This window comes from Catharus ustulatus, chromosome 1 (assembly GCF_009819885.2).
Source record: "Catharus ustulatus isolate bCatUst1 chromosome 1, bCatUst1.pri.v2, whole genome shotgun sequence".
In the NCBI taxonomy this organism is placed as follows: Eukaryota; Metazoa; Chordata; class Aves; order Passeriformes; family Turdidae; genus Catharus; species Catharus ustulatus.
This window is the reverse complement of record NC_046221.1, coordinates 5,406,667-5,424,140: the sequence shown is the minus strand read 5'-3', so window position 1 is coordinate 5,424,140 and position 17,474 is coordinate 5,406,667. Positions and strand designations below refer to the sequence as shown.

At 44.2% G+C, this 17,474-nt stretch overlaps 1 protein-coding gene across 1 annotated transcript in view; it reads left to right on the top strand.

Moving 5' to 3' along the window:
- ACVR2B (activin A receptor type 2B) overlaps positions 1–17,474 on the top strand; it is a 107,677-nt gene that overhangs the window by 65,733 nt on the left and 24,470 nt on the right. The window contains exons 2-3 of the mRNA XM_033065675.1: positions 12,838–13,045; positions 16,917–17,026. Coding sequence (XP_032921566.1) covers positions 12,838–13,045; positions 16,917–17,026 — 318 coding nt within the window. The remainder of the gene's footprint in view (positions 1–12,837; positions 13,046–16,916; positions 17,027–17,474) is intronic.

Here is a 17,474-nt window from a genome sequence, read left to right as displayed (position 1 = left end):
GGTGTGCTTTGAGCCACATCTGATTGCTTCACCCTTCACCACTTGTTGTTTGCCACTTGTTTCATCCTTCATCACTTGTTTCACTCCTGAGCAGTTACCTCACTCCTGCAAAGCAGGGGCCATTGTAGAGATGGAGGAGGTTGATCAGCAGTTCTGTTCTCCAGTTTTCATTCAGCATGAAAAAGAATGCATCTCCTAGTGCTCATCAGGGCTCCCAGGATATAGCTAGAACAGTAGGTTATGTTTACCAAGGTTTATTGCATTAAAGAAAGTGAATCCTGTACTAAAGTATTTATATTGAAAACCTTGAACTGTGACATGTTGCCCACGGAAAATACGAACAAGCAGCTTGGGCTGGAACTTTTCTATGGTCTTTTCTTTGTTCCCAAAGATACAAAGGTGGAGGGATTCCTCTCTGTGCTGCTGCTTTGCCTGGCACAGGTGTGTTCACCTGCCTGTTGGTGTGGAAGCAGATGGTCCTGCACCCTCCAAAAAGTTATCAAAAGTTTTGTTTGCTCTTCTCAGAGGGCTGCAATGCCTTACCAAAGTTCAGGGAAATTGGCTGAAGAGCACTGGGATCCATGTGTTCAAACCCAGTGGGGAGATTGGTGTTTTCATTGCTCAACTGGTTGCTGTCACTGTGAAGCTTTTCATACTGCCTTGGAACTTTTTATTGGAATTTACTGGTGGCATGTCTTAATTCTGATCCTGCTGATTAGAGGAGTGTACAGCAATGTCACATGAAGTACTTTTTATTAGAGAGGTGGGAGGTTTCCTGCTTGTGTCCCCAGGTAAATCTGAGTGAGGGGAGGCTGTGAAAAAATGTATTGAGGATTGTAGTTTGCTCATCTCTCTATAGCTGCCAGTCCTCTGTGTCGATGTTTCTGCAGGCACCTCTCCCATTTTTCAACTCAATCAGGTGGACCAAAACAAGTGATTATTGCATCTTGCTGATGAAACTCTGGAGGTGAAAAAAAAAGTTTAACTGCAGCCTAAAATGATCATGTTACAGTTTATGTAGGAGTATTTGAAAGATTTGGGTTGGATCTTTAAAGATCCTTTTGTTCCAGTCCTCCTGTCATGGGCAGGGACGCCTTCCATTGACCTGGTTGTTCCACACTCCATCCAAAATTGTCTTTTTCACCTTCAGGGATGGGGCATCCACATTTTCTCTGGGAAACCTCTTGCAGTGCCTCACAACCCACAGGAAAGAAGAGGAAAGAGGAAATAATTTCTCCCTAATTTATACTTAACATCTTTTATTTTAAAACTTCTTTAATTTTCATTTCTCCTTGTCCTATCACTACAGGCCTTGGTAAGAAGTCTTCTTCCACCTTTCTTGTAAACCTCCTTTATACTTTGGCAGGCTGCAGTAAGATCTCCTTGGAGCCTTCTCTTGTCTTGGATTCTTATTGTATTTCCAGTGATAAATCCCTCTAAATATTCATGGTGTCTCTGAAAATGCTCAGACAAGGGCACTCCCATCTCCTCATTCACATACATCAGCATCTAAATATGTGGAAGCAGCATCAGGGATGGTGCTAGTGGAGATCTCCACCTATCTGAGGTCAGGAAATTGGGAGTACTGTGCTCAATCCTAGAATATTACTTTGTGCTCTTTTACCTAATATTGGAGGCCTGGTCACCATGGGAGCTAAATGGGATCCAAATAAAAAGCTGAACTGGAAGGGAATGAACCCAGGCTCTGGGCTGGAGCTGTTGAGCTCAGCTCATCCAGAAAGCTTGGATGTGGATGGAGGGTAAGTTCTTCTTTCACTCCTCATGCACACTGTGATCCAAAGTGTTTTAGTCTTCCTATGGTGTGAGAAAATCTGGAAGGAAAAGACCTGTCCCATAGCACACAGTTATTTTATTGTTATTTAGTTTATTCCCACCTGTGAAACAGGCAGGATTTCAACTTCCTGAGACAATCTGCTCAAAACTATTTTTATTTCAAAGTGGGATCTGGATTCTGGTTAATGCATGTAATCAAAATGAAAGCTAATAGGTGACTTTATTTCCCCTTTACATAAAATCTCTTCAGCATCTCTTTTATAACTTGTCTTTAGAGAATCACTGCAGTTATCCAGACGTTTCTTCCGTGCCTTTCATTATTGTAACAGAAACAATCACTGGAAATTGCATGATGGTATTGGGTTGTGCTACATTCCTTCCTCAGGTCGTTTGACAGCAGCTTTTTCAGTAGACCCCAAGGAGAAAGGTACATTTCTGTAAACATGAGACAAGTCCTAAATGTGCTACAGTCACTTGGGAGAAAATTCCATTGTAAAAGAGGCTCTTAAAACTGCTCACGTGGGATTTGCCATTAAGAGCATAAAGACTGGAGAAATGGACTTCTGATTTGGCTGGCAACTTGCTTCTCATCCTTGAAGAATTTTAGGAATGTCTTTACTTCCTTTTGGATGGCTTAAGGCTGGTTTGTGATTGCAAGGGCCAGAGACTTGCTTTTTTCCTGCCTCCCTTCTCTTTCAGCCTAGGTTCTGCTTGCTTGTTAACTCTTGAAATACCAGTGTACACCAGGGAAAGAACTTTATAAAAATCAGTGATTTCTTCTACAAACCTTGAATGGTCCAAAGGTCTAGAGTGTAATGCAAAAGGTGTCCCTTGCACCAAGGAGTTACCAAGTATTTTCATGTCCTGCTGTGGGCTGGATGGAGGAATCTCTGTTTGGGATGTGGTAATTGGTGCTTTTCCTTCAGTAAGAATGGCTATAAATTGTATTTGTGCTTTTTTGTGCACTGCACTTCCATCCTGTTCTTACCCTTTGAGCTGAACACAGGGTGTCAGACCATCGGTGACTGCTCATGTGCTGGGGGAATGCAGGTCAGACTGGCAGCTAAAATGTGCATGTTTTATTCTCTAGAACATGAGGAAATATTTTGTCACAGTGTATTTTGTATGGCATATAAATAGTTTTTGCCCCAAAGAGCTTGATTCCCCATCAACCCAGTGCAAAGAGCTGGGCAGCACCTCCTGCATGGTCTTGCACTATTTCTTGTCACTGAAGCTCTTGGTTCCTCTGAAGGAGAAGTTTGGTTTTCTCAGGTCAATGAAGAAGAGACCCCAGTTGGCACCTGCCAACAACCATCCATCATCATGCTGGAGCTGAGGTTTGAACTTAGACACCTGAAAGATTTTCTCTCTGTCGCTGCCTCCCCTTCAAGTGGCTGGCAAGGAGAAGCTGTGATGTAGCAGAAAGGTAATCTTAGAAACCTGATTTCTAGGTAGAGATAATGTTCTTCTACTGAGAGCATTTTCAAATTAATTCTTCCTTGAGTTTCTCACTTGCTCATGTAATCTGCTGATTAAGTGACTCATCTCTATGGTGTATTCGAATTCTGGTCAGTGATGGAGTTTAAAACAGTGATTTTTGAACTGGTTCCATGGTTTAGAGTGGTTGTGGTTTTTTATTGCCTTTCTTCCTCCATCCTGCTGAGAAGACTGCTCAACTCCAAGCTTTGATTATTCAAGTAGAAGAGGGTGACAGGAACACAAACAAGCATCATTTAGTTCTTGGGGACACGTTTTCCTGATGCTTGACCTTTTGGACTTCCCACATCTTCTTGTCCATTTACATGCATTACAGTTTTTCCAATTACCAGTGAATTAAATTTGGAATTGTGGTATTTGGAAATGTCAAGCAGAATCAATAGAAAAGCACTTGGGGCCCAATCTTAGTAGACTCAGCACATTTTAAAGCATATTTGAAATGTCCCTGCTGATAAATCTCAGAGGACCCTGTGTAGATTATGAATTGAGGTGCTGCTGTTGTGGTACTGAAGCTCTCTGTGGCTTGCCAGGTGTGCTGTGCTGTGTTGGACACACATCTCTCTTTCCCTGGAGAAGACTTTAAAAACCAGGAGCTCTGGAAAGCATTTCTGCTGGTGGCAGTGTCACAGGATGATGAGGACAGTGGGATGGAGCAGATGCTGTGAAAAAGCTGGGAAAGGCATCACCACATGATTACTGCTGTTCTTAAACCAAAAGAGATGCTCCCATACCCTTGTTGTTCTGCCTGGAAGGAAATTCATTTTCCAGACTTGCTTTGACAGCTTTTCAAAACTTCTCTGTGTGTGGGGAAAATATTTACGAACGTACGTGATTTCACTTCCTCCTCCCATGCGCTCTGGAGACCCCACGCTGGCTCCCGAGGAGAATGGGACAGAACAAATGATTGTGTTCTAAATGTCATTTCAGAACTTGCTGCATATTTTACTTAATGATTTGTGGAATCTGGTCAAGACTTGCCTTCTATTTGATTTTCAGGAGTGCAGTTGGAAATACCTTAATCTTGCAGTTAAGCTCAGATATTTTCCCTTACAGAGGCTGCAAAGTCTGGCTGCTGAGACACCTTCTTGGTAGCTTGTGTGCAGAGAGCTCAGCCCACAGGGGGCCATTTTTCATGCCAAAAAAGTAGTCACTGCTGTTCCAAGCCAAATAAATGGCCTGCTTAATGCTTTTGTAAGTGCACACCTCAAATTCCAGAAAAACAAAATCTTAATAACTATATGCCTGTTTGGAAACTCGTGGTCTAGGGGAGAAAACACAACCTCTCCTTCATGGAATTCCTCTGTGGAGCAAGGCTGTGGTGGTGCAAAGGAAGCTTGGAGGTGTTTTCTGGTGAACTGAGGGGATGGAGGAACATCACTTCAGAGATGCTGCCCAAGGTGGCATCCTCAGGGCTGGTCACACATGGGCAGGCAGCAGCTCTGAGAGCTCTGGAGGGAGTTTGGATGGGCAATCTGCAGCTCCTGTGCTCTTCCCCACCCCACACTGTGCACAGGCAGGGGGTGGCAGCAGTGCCCTTTTTGGATCTGTGACTTCGTGCTCGTTGGGGCTGGCTTGGTTTTCATTTCATTCTCTAGGGTGTAGCTGAGGAGGAGTATGTATTTGTGCAAAAAAAAAAAAAAAAAAAAAAAAGAAAGAAAAAGAAATTAGGAATTAGGCCTTTTTTGTGTGTTATTACTAATCTGGTTTGAGCTCTGCTGTCCAAATTGCCTCGTTTGTGACCCAAAGTGCATTTAAACATGAACTGCAGAAGCACCACGGCATTAAATGCTTTTGATTGATCTCCCTGATGGTTTTATTAAAGAACTAAAACCTTTTGGGGGGAGACAGATACAGTTAGTGATGTGAAGGGAGAAATGTAATTACATTTTTGGCTTTGTCCTTAACTGAAATGATACAAAATAGGATTTTTCTAATGGATAACTAAAATGATCTCTTCTTTAAATAAAATATAGAAGTGACCCTCTGAGTTCAAGTCAAAAATGCTCTGCTTCCAAAAATTGATTAACTGCTGGCAGCATTTCTGTCCTGCTGCAAACCAGGCCAGCCAGCAACCTGGCCAAACCTCCTTGGATTGCTCTGCATGGCCAGAGGAATGATTTACTAAACCTTTTCCTGAGAGATCCTCCCCTTTGCGCCAGGAGATTAATCCCATCAGCTCTGTGTGCATGTATGTGTGTGTGGACACTCAGTATTTCACTCAACTGAGTATTGCTGTCATCTCAGCTCCATCTTCCCTCTGCAGGATCTGCCTGATTTGGCCTTGTGAGGAGCTGGGATGCTCCATGTCCTTCTCTGGGTCCTTCTCCTTCCCATGCTGTTTGACTTAAAATACCAGGGAAATGATTCAGAGGAATTACATTTCCCCAAGCTGGTAGTAATAACTCCTAAAACACACTCCTTACATTTTACAAAACAGGTTTTGCCATCTATTTGGGACAAAATTCTAATGAAGATATTTTTCTTTGGAATAATTTTCTTGTTATCATTTACTGACTTAAACCCAAGTTAAAAAAGAGATATATGGGGAGGGGGGTTGCTACACAGATGTCCGTGGAAGCTGTGAAGTGTGAGTCATGGTGTGAATATAGAAGCCCTGAGTTGTCATCCCTGGTGAGCAGGGAGGATGTATTTCTTAATATTAAAGTTCCTTTTTTAATTTTAAAAGAAAATGACTTAAAGCCTCCTGTCCTTTTGAGAGTGGTTGTCAATGGCATCATTGCAGGTTACCATGGCAATATATGCTGAGATAATAGATTAACAGCCATTGATTGACTCGAAAACTTGGAGCTCCTTTACTGTGGGATAAGCCAAATCTATTGACAGAAAACAAAATTCCAGCTAATATCTTCCCTTGGCATTACACCTTTCTCAGTGCTGCCCAGATTTACCTGATCTGGCTTAAGAACCAAAACATTTTGCAAGAGTAGATGCTTTTAATTAACCATCCCTGAATGGGATATCCCTGCCTGGACAAACCCTGCCCATTGAAGTCCACAAAGGTGGGGTGAAGTTTTGGCTTTAGAAAGAGGCTCTGCAGAGTCACAGGGGCTCGTTTCTGCTGTTGTTTAAAGACTTTGGTGAAAGAACAGGGGATAAAAGCAACAAGTCTCCAAATCCTTGTGTGCAGTTACGTGCTTAACCACAGATGTCATCACGAGTTTGATGCTTTGCCTAAAAATGTATTTAGCCCCTATTATTTAAGTACAGCAGGAGTGAAATCACGCTGCTTGGGGAATAAGTGCTGGAGCAACACTTAGAAATCTCACATTCGTTTTGTAGAGATGCAACTGGGTGGTCTCTCCAGAGCAACATTTTCCAAACAGTTGCAAGTTCATCTGGCTTGATTTTGAATTTCTAGCTACAACTATTTGGAATTCTTTAATATGTAGTCCTGCATATGATTTCTGGGCAGGTGCCTGGCAGAGGGAGAGCTGGGAGGCAGCAGTTCTCTTTCCCTGCCTTTCCCTCCCCACCAGTGCCTCCAGGAGTGCTCCACAAATGCTTGGATTGTGGTCCCCCATTGGAGGGAGTGCCAAAACACAGCTGTGGGTTTGGAGGCAGCTGGCTCAGCATCCCCTGGGAAGGGGGTGAAGTGGCAGATCCCAGCAGATGCAAGGTGAGCAGCCCCTGATTTCCCAGCTCTGCTCACCCCTGCCACGGTTTGAGGGAGAGCCCTTGAAAGCAAACCCAAACCTCAAACAAAGGGCCCGACTTCCATAATCACACGTGCAAGAATGCATCCGCAGTTGCTTAATTGCTGCATGCAATTACCCTCCAAATTAGAGGGCAATTACCCCAATTCAGTGTACAATCTCCGCCGTTTTATATCACAGAATTACATGTACAAATAGCTATATAGGGACATAACGAAGTGTTTGCAAATAACTTCAGTTGCATACACTGTTTCATATATAAAGCCCGGTGGTTTTGACAGTCAGGCAAACAGATTGTCTGGTAAATCACTCAGTGTTTATGCAGACTATTTTGACACATCCCATCTTTTCGTATATACTTTCATTTTAGGTTTTCAAAAGGGGACAGGCAGAGATAAAGAGCTGAGATTTATAGCAGCCTTCAGCCTTGGGGAAGATATTCCCTACGTATCTAATTATGAGTTAGGAGCCTGGTAACTGCTAACACCTAGACCAGGAGTTGCTACACTGGATCTTGGCTATAATTTAGAAGCTGTTGGATAATGATACAGCCTCAGTGATCTGTCAGCAGCTCCAAATTAGGAGAGCAGGGTTTAGTCTCAGATCAGCAGCAAGGTCCCATGTCTCAGCAGGCTGAAGTCCTTCAGTTCACAAGGATCTTTTTTTAATGAGCTCCCTCTGTGCCTTGTAACTCCCAAGTAGAGGCAAGAGGTCTTCCCATGCCACATGGTGCCTCGATTGCTCTTCCCATCATTATGTGCCTCAGATGGGTGCTGGGGGTCTTGCTTGGCAAAAACCTAGTGATACTTCAGTCATTTGGAGCAGAAAATTGACCCAGGGGAATCAGCATAATGGCAGTTCCTCCAGACTGAGGTCAGAAAGTTGATTTCCACCCCAAAAATGGGTGATGGTGGGTAGCCTCCCTCTGCCTGTGTGATGTGTGGGAGTTATTTGGGCTTGGTATTTTGTGTAAAGAAAAAATACTTTTGTTCAAGGACAAGCCACACTGCATCATGCCTGTTATAGATGGGTAATGCAATGGTTGGCTCTCACAATTAAGGGATGAACATTATGTGTATGTTAAGAGAAATTTTATAGATGCATAATTATGTTATTTGGGTATGTTGTCCCTATAGTCCTCTTTCCCCTCCTCCTTGTATTATTGCCCTGGACAGCCTGGGTAGTCTGGACATTTGGGAGGAGGGCAGGCTTATTACTAGGAGGCACAGAATGGCAACACCTGCTCTCAAGCTGTAAGAAAGTGATCTCCACCAAAGGATGGAAGTTGACTCATAAGACTTTGGGAGGGGCCAAGGGTATAAAAGGCAGAGCATCCATTTTGTAGAAGAGCACGTGGCTGCTAGTCAAGACGACTCCCAGCACTGTAATATTTCCTGATTCAGTCCTTCTGTTGTATTTTGTTAAGGTTTTTAATAAACCTTTTGAAATTTTAAAAGGTGATTGTCGTTTCTCACATCCCTGAAGCACTGGGTGGGTGCAGTGGGATGCCAGAAACCCATCTGCTCCTGCAAATCCTGATTCTTCCTTAGATTTTGATCTCAAACAGGACTTCAGGCTTTATCACTTAAATTACTATTTGTGGATTGTAGTATTAAAAAGTTGATTGTTTTTGCCTGCCTGCTGACATGAGGCTCTTTTCTGTGGAGAGAGCTGAGGCTGAGAGTGGGATGCAGTGCTGGGGATGCTGTGCTCCTGCCCATGTCCATGCTCCTGCCCCATGTCCATGCTCCTGCCCCACATCCATGCTTCTGCTTTGAAACTTCTTCTCCCAAATTTTGCTTTGTGGCTGGTGGAATAGGCTTAGGCTGGAGAGGAATGGGAGCCCAATGAATGAGACCAGGTTCCAACAGCGATCTTCAAACACTTGCTCAGCAAAGGTTTTATATCTTGCACCCAAGTCCCATTGATTTTCTGCCAAAAGCTAAGCAGTTCCCTGGGGTATTTGTTTTCCATCCTACATGAGCAGGATGTTACCAGGCAGTGCCCCCAAATGAAGGAGTTCAGGAGCTTTCCTGGGGATGACAAGAGTGAGGAGAGGAAGAGCAGGACTGTAGGGATACAACCCCTTTAATCTGTCTCAAGCTGTGATCTGTGACTGCACTGAAAGACTTTTGTTTCAGGAAAGGCCTTTTTGGCCAAAATTAACAGTGTCACTCCTGTCAGATGCTCAAGATTGGTACAACACTTCTCTTGAGCCAGGTTGTACTGCTGGGGGCACAGAGGAGCCCAGTCAAATCCTGGTTGTGCTGATGCATCAGCTGGGTCTGGTGGAGGGAGACAAGTGCTTCCTGCACACATCCTGGGGCAACACCCTCTGATCCTTCTTGCAGCTTGAAATGAGAACCAGGACATGTTATCCATGTCTTTGTCATTTGGCAGAATCACAGAATAGTTGGGGCTGGCAGAGACCTTTAAAGGGCATCTAGTCCAACTCCCCTGCAGTGAGCTGAGACATCTTCAACTACAACAAGTTCCTCAGAGCTCTGTCCAACCTGACCATGAATGTTTCCAGACATGAGGATCTGCCACCTCCCTGGGCAACCTGTTCTAGTGTTTTATCACCCTCATTGAGAAAAATACTTTTTTCTTATATCAAATTTATTTTTGTTTTAGTTTAAAACCATCACCCAATGTCCAGCTCAATGTTTCTTACAGACCTACAGTGGCCTTGGGGGTATCCATTGCCCAAGGGGGGAAGAGGAGGCAGGAAAAGCTACACAGCTCCCTGGGGATGGATGAGCAAAGCTCAGATTTCCTTGTCTTAGTCACACCTTTCTCCCTCAAAGGGACATGCCCCTGTTTTGACTCTCCCTCCCTCTGTTCAGGGAGGGTTTTACCACAGCGAGTGCAGAACAGGCAGTTAGCTGCAAACTTTGGTCTCTGCGTGATCCATTACAGAGCAAGGTGTGAGTGTTTCTTGATGAGCTAAAGCAGCAGGTAAATTAATACCCAGACCTGGAGCCGTGCCCCTTCCTGCTGAGACCATCTTGGGTACAAACAGAAGGGTTTCTTGCAGTCGTGAGCACCCAGCGGGGCGAGGATCCTACCAAATGGCTTTTAAAGAGATCTGAAAGCAGGTAACAAACACGCAGGTTTTTAAAGTGTCTTCTTAATGCAAGCATCCTTAGGAGCTGTTATAAAGAAAGCATACATCTATTTAGTCATCTAAAACTTTATGCATGCTTTTATTCAAATCATCTAAACTTTGACAGCGGGGGGGAACTGGGAAAGGCCTTTTTTCCTGGCGTGGTTGCTGTTTGCAGAGTTGGGTTTGCGTGTTTGCAAGCAGCTCTTAGTCTTCAGCTGAAACTTGTTCCAGAAAAGACAACTGTCTTGGGGGAAGGGAGCCTGGGCTCAACACAGGATTTAGCAGCCTTGGTTTGCTGGTCCCAGAGCTGACACAGCTCCTGCTTCACATCTTTTCAACATTCCCTTTCCAAAGCACAGTGGGAATATCAAACCTCACCTCAGCTCTGTGCACTGCATTGGCTGTCGTTTATGGTGGAGAAAATAGAGGCTACACGATATTGCTCAAGGTTGCAGCTGATGGTGGCTGAGCTAGGATTAGATTTTGGGGCTGCTTTCCAGTGAAATGGTTTATTAAACTTTCCAGCTTTCTGGCAGAGTGAGCTGGGGAGAGAGGGAAAATTTCCTTCTTGATCAAAAGCGATATTCAGTTTAGGATGATAAAAATGAGATTACAAAGTGTATTTCCAGGAGTGGAGCAGAAGATGGTAGGTGAGGATTAGGTGTCAGGTACCAGCTGGAAGCCATGTGATTTATTCCAATGAGGGTGGTGAAACTCTGGCTCAGGTTGTCCACAGAGGTGGTGACTCTAGAAGTATTCAAGGTCAGGTTGGATGGGGCTTTGAGCAGCCTGGTCTAGTTGAAGATGTCCCTGCTTATTGCAGGGATATTGGGCTAGATGACCTTTAAAAATCCTTTCCAACCCAAATCATTCTATGATTCTAAGCAGTTAAGATATTTATTCTTTCCTTCATAAGTAAAAAGATACCACCCTCCACCCCCACACAAAAAAAGATTTTTTGCCTTCCTGCTGATTTAACCAGCATTTAGCAAAAATGCTTAATCTGCCCTAAAAAAGCATGGTGTAAGTATCAAGAGAACAAATATCAAAGCTTTAACAAGGAGTGTCAATATTGACATTGTTCTGTGTTGAGGGATATTGGTAGGTTGTTTTCATTATTGTAAGCAACTTGTCAGAGGAAAACTCTGATGGAGCTTTGGCGAGCGCTGATAAAACCTGCAGGTGCAATTGAAATTGAGCTCCTGTCCGTGTGTGCTTTGAATATAATTGAATATAGTTTCAGAAGTCAGCTTTATGACATTCTCATACCCCTACTCCCTTGCAGTCTCTCCCATGATGCAGATCAAGCAGTCTTCCTAAAAAGTGTTATTGAAGGACTGAACAGCTCAGCAGATTGCAAAGAGATTTTCCTAGTGTGATGAGTTTGCTCCAAGCCATGAACATTACCCATTGCTGAGTCCAGGAGCTGGACTGGGAGCTGGTTGGACCCTCATCCCCAGCTTATTCAGAACTGTGATTTTCTAGCTAGAAACTTAGCTCCAGACTTCACAGAGGTCTGGCTATTCTGGGAGCACAGCACATTCGTTTCACCATCCTGTGGGACCTATTTGTGTTTTCTACCCAGTTGTCAACACATTTTATTGAGATACCTACATTTTCCATCATTGCAATCCATCAAAATAATGGCCAGCCCTGACCTTACCTTAGGCTGGGTAATCCCAAAGAGAGATGGCTGCAGGGCATCTCAGAATTTACAGAACCATCCTGGTACAGGGCTCATGGTACCTTGTATTTGTCTGCTTACAAGACGTGTGTTTGTTTCATTCTTCATTTTGTTTTAAACTGATCCTCAAAATGCCACAAAGCAGAGCATTTCCAGATGAAGAGAGGATTTCTAAGGTTTAGGACAGAACAGGTGACCTGCAAATATCAGTGTTCCCTTCCTTGACTCTGATTTTAATGGATGTGTCTGCAATATTATTTCAGTTATATGGTGGCTGTGGGGGAATTGTTTCCTTGGGGGCAGTAGGAGCTCCACAGTCCTTTGGCACAAGGCTCTAAAGGAGGGAAGACCCACAGGCTATGGGGACTCCTTTGTCTGTGGTGGCCAAGCATCCATTTGAGGTGACCAGAAACAGAATTTTCTGTTCCTGAAGGTCTTGCTTGGGTGGAGAGGCACTGTGAGCCACATCAAATGCAGCTAAAAGCATGGCATTTATCATAATGAAGCTTACCAAAATAAGCCTGGATTAAGTGAGGAATGGCCATTGGTTTTGCTCTCCTCTGCAGGATGAATATTATCTGTTCTCAGTTACATCAGTGGAAGAAACTGTTTATTTTTAGGTGGTGTTTCCCAAAGTAGTGGTGGAGAGAGAGAGTAACTCTGCTGCATGACACCCCAGCAAGCAGCAAGTAGCACCCTGGGAGGTTCTTGGCTGAACAGGGTTTCTGTGGTTAGACATTAGACAGTATTAGATATTCTGTGGTTACACATTACAATGTGTTTCCTTGTGCACCTCCCTTTTTAGGGTCCTAAGGTTGAAGCATTCCCCAGAGGAGATCTGGGAAGGTCTCAGCTGGGCTGTTGGCTTCACCACGAGCTCCTGTGTGAGCTTGGGCAAACCTGACCTCTCCATCCCCTTCCTCACCCCAAAGGAGAAGAATAATCTCAACCTCACACTGCTGAGCTGCTCAGCTCCCAGGGAACCACATGCACACATCACCTACAACAGAGCCACACAATTCCCAGGATCTAGTTCTGATTTTACCTGAATGTTCTTGGGGCTTGATTTTTGTTTCCAGGACCAGGCCATGGGGAGGCTGAGACAAGGGAGTGCATCTACTACAATGCCAACTGGGAGCTGGAGAAGACCAACCAGAGCGGCGTGGAGCGCTGCGAGGGCGAGAAGGACAAGCGGCTGCACTGCTACGCCTCCTGGAGAAACAACTCGGGCTCCATCGAGCTGGTGAAGAAAGGCTGCTGGTTGGATGACTTCAACTGCTATGACAGGTAATAGCCCAGCTGGTTTGTCCAAATACAGGTTTAATCGAGCCTCTAAGTGTAAAAGCTTGTGGGGTTTTTTTTGCATAGAGGAAAAGAAGGCAAGTCCAAGTTAATTGGCAAAAGCATCCCCTGCAATTACTTCTGTTGTTAATGCAGCTCTCAGAATTGTCACTTAACCTGCTTTGACTTTCTAAATAGAAGCTGCAAAAATTACTTTTAGGGCTTTTGTGTTGTGTTTTGTTTTGTTTTGTTTGTTTTTTCCCTAGCAAAGCTTTGATAATTCTGGCATTCATTGAAAAACCTGTCCTGTACCATCAAATGGAGAGCAATATGTTCTTCCAGGAGCATTTGGTGATAGAAGTGAAAACTTGGAATCATTTGGAGCTGTCTAGAAAAGCACAGATATCTGGGGGTGGTTAGGGGTTGAGATAGTCTGGCATTTGTGATGTTGCAGAAAGTTCCACTGTTCTTTGGCTGAGTGAAGAGGAGAAAGAGTGGGGCAGCAAAAGCAATGTGAGTTTGTGTGTCACTGCCTGTAGGGAGCTGAAAAGGAGTGAGGTTTTGTAGTGTGAAGGCTCCAGCTTCATTAAATAGCTGGGAAAATTAACTAGCCTTTTCTCACTTCCCTTGATGCAATTCTACAAAGGGGGAAAGAATTACAGCTAAAGAAAACAGCCTTATGAAGTTTCTCATTTGAAAAGGACAATGTTCAGTAGCTCTAAGCTTAGGGTTTTTGTTAAAAAAAAACCCAAACCAATGACCAACCAACCAAGCCAAGCCCAGCCCTTTCAATAAGGATTAACAACACAAAATTCAAGGATTTCCCTTGATACAACACCGATGTAGGTCGATCTCACCTTTGTGCAATTCTCTGTTGTGCATCTTTGAAGTTTCTTGTTCTGAAAGTTTTAGGAAGATCAGGTGCTAAGCTGTGGGGTTAAGCTGGAACTAGATTTGTCCCATGGCTGCAGTGTTTTCTCCCTCTGGTGCTGTACACTTCCCCTGCTTTTGTGCCTGTTGTCTTGGCTTATCTCGACTGTAAGTTGTTCCTCATCTTTGTTCTATTATTAGCTCCAAGTTACTTTCCTACCACACCTATTCCCTTGCCAACTGAGTAGCCAGGCTCTATATATAGTTAAATTTTTGTTCTTTCCCAATAAATCAATCCTCCTTGGCCCATTAGTCATCTTAATGCCGATTCTTCTGAGAACAGAAGGTCACTGTAGTTTCCTACTTCCAAGCAGAAGTGTTTACTGTAAACAGATTTCTCCTTTCAGTGCCTGCTCTTGTATGCAGTGACACTTGTATTGTCACTGAGTGTCTCTGCAGGGATGTAGTGGTTCTTAAACTTTGTCATAACGTGTTGCTCTGTTACAATGGTAAAAAGTTTCCAGGGCTCCTCACCAGCCTTTTGCAGCCCTAGAACTGAGCATCCAGTATCCCACTGCCTGACTTTTCAAAGCCACAAATTCCAGGCCAAAGCTAAAAGAGCTTCTGAGAATTAAAAAAACAGTACAAGTATCAAAAGCAACATTTGAAATAAAGGTTAGCTTTAAATATATAAAGGAATAAAGCCTCTTTAAATGCAGCCCTTTTCATTTTTCCTCTTCCCTGGAGTGCCCTTGGCAGACTTCCATGCAGGTAGTGTTGCATCCCAAGGTGGTAAAAATGGCTAAGAAGATGATTTTTTGATCAGTTCTGCTGTGCTGATGCCCTTTGTGTCTCTGGCACCTTTGGATGCTGAATTTCTGGGAGCAGCCTGTGCAGATGCACCTGTATTGTGTCTCTCTGGATGCAGGGCATGGTCCTGCTCTGCTGGCTGCTGCAGCTGCTTTTGGAGCACTGGGATGTGCTGAGTGCTGCCTCCTTTGTGTCACTAGAATGTGGAAAAATTTTGGAGTGCAAGGGTTGGGACGTTGAAGGTGACGGCTCCTTACTCTGCTCTTTATCTTGAGGAAACAAGAACGTGGCACATGTACATTTAAGGTTATAGGAAGAAGGTGGTGTTTAGAAATCTCACATTTATTTACACAGCCCTGCTGGAGAGGTCATGTTCACATTCCCCTGCAGAGCACACGAACCACTCCAAAACGTGCCCTCACTGTGTCGTTCTCTCCCACTGCCTCAGCTGCAATATTTGCTAAGTGCAACATGTCACACATACCTGGATGGCTTCACTCAGAGATGGATAATGAATTGCAGATGTGGAGCAGGCTGTTTTCACTCATTAGCTTGATTTTTTAACCAGCAGATTTAGCAAAGGATGTGTTATCTATGGAAGGTTCCAACACTGATGCTGTTGAATCCAAAGGGCTTGTTATCTGATTTCACTAAAACGCATCTGGAAATGCTGTTTAACTTGTTGAAACATCTTTGTTCATTTGAATAAGTCAAATGGTTGCTTTCTTGCTTTGAAGATAAAAAAATGAGAGCCTGAAAAACAAACTAAGTGCTTCCCAGCTGAGACTTTGGAGGAGACAGTTTGGCTATACCTGTTTTTTTTTCCCCAAAGGGAGAAAAGCATAGAAAAATACCCAGAGTTGGATTGAGGAGAGCCCTTTCCATTCTTCTCGTGGCAGTATGTCAGTGATAGCACAAGAAAGGGAGGCTTGGCATGGGTTCAGAAATGAGTAATAATGTCAAACACATATGATTGTTTTGCTACTTCCTCCAAGTGGTCGAGGGAAGGAAGTTATGCATATAATTTAGCTGGGCTTCAGGAAATAGTTTGATACAGTTCTCTGTGGAGAGCAGCTCTGCAAGCCTAATAACTAAAAGCAGAGCATAGCACAGCAAAAGGTGGCAGGGAAGGGAAGCAGCATTTAAGAAACAGAAAGAAATGATGGCTAGAGTACTGCAAAAATCACTGCACATCTCTTTTGGCATTGATCTGTGGGGAGAGGGAGGATGTGTGGAAGTGGAGTTGGTTTGATCCATGGAAGTCCCCTAAGGCCTTGCACAATGTGGAAGGAAATCTCAGTGCTGGGAAGGCTGTAGCAGTACCTGGATTAGAGGCAGAAAATGAGAGCTGAAAACTGTTTTTCTTAAAGGTTTTTGTGCAGAAATAAGCTTTTTATGGAGGAGATGGCGCTTGAAAATTAAACTTTAAAACCCCAGAAACAAAATGAGAATCATAGGACCCTTGAATGCTTAGGATTGGAAGGGACTTTTAAAGATCATCCAGTTCCAATTCCCTGCCATGGTTAGGGACACATTCCACAGGACCAAGGATAATCCAAGTCCCATCCAACCTAACACTTCCAGGGATGAGACATCCCAAGCTTCTCTGGACAACCTCTTCCAGTGCCTCACAGAAAAGAATTTGTACCTAAAATCCAACCCAAACCTGCCCTATTTCAGTTTAAAACTATCCCTGCATGCCCTCAGACCTGCAGCCCTCCCCTGCTGCAGCAGGGCTGTGGTTGCTGTCTGGTGCCCTTCGAGTGTGCAGAGCTGGTGATGCAGCCTGAGCTCAGCCCTTGTCACGACTGCTTTATGGCACAATCTCTAATTGCATGATCAAATATTTCTCTGCCCTGGCAGCGTTCATATGGGCTGTGGGAAAGTCACTGTTCAGGGACTGAGGCGTCTCTCTGTCGTTTTTCTCCTTCTCATTCTGTTAGCAGCACTGGCTGTTATTTATTGCTCACCAGCTAATGCCCTCAGTACATATGGAAGCATTTGTTTCCTTTGCAGTCCTTTCAAGGGTCTTTGCTATCCACTGGGGTATTTGAGTGCCAAGTTGTTGTCTGTAAGTGGAGACTGCTGATCTGTGCAGTGCAGCTGCAGCAGGTTGGCTCCCAAAGACAAGAGGCAGGAGTTGGCTGACAATGTTTTTCTCTCCCCTTCATTCCATGTCTGTCCCTCCCTGGCACAGGCAGGAGTGTGTAGCCACAGAAGAAAACCCTCAGGTGTTTTTCTGCTGCTGCGAGGGCAACTATTGCAACGAGAAATTCACCCACCTGCCTGAAGTCACCGGCCCAGAAGGTGAGTGACTGGGAGGATGGGGAGTTGGGGTCTCCTCCTCTAGAGCCAGCATCCAAGGACTTTAATAGAAACCACAGAATGTCCTGAGCTGGGAGGGACTCACAAGGATCATCGAGTCCAACTCCTGGCCCTGCACAGGAAACGCCCAACATTCACACCAGGTGCCTGGAGGGTTCTCCAAATGCTCCTTGAGCTCTGAGCTTGGTGCTGTCACCACTTCATGGGGAGCCTGTTCCAGTGCCCTACCACCCTCTGGGTGAAGAACCTTTTCCTAATATTTATCTTAAACTTCCTCTGATTCAGCTTCATGTCAACATTGAGTTGTTGGATGTTTCGTTACAAAGTCAGAAAGCCTTTTGCTACAGTTATTTAAGAATAATTTTTTTAAGGTTTTTTCACTCAATGGCTAAAGGTGTACCAACATTTTGGATACCATCAGTAAGGGTTA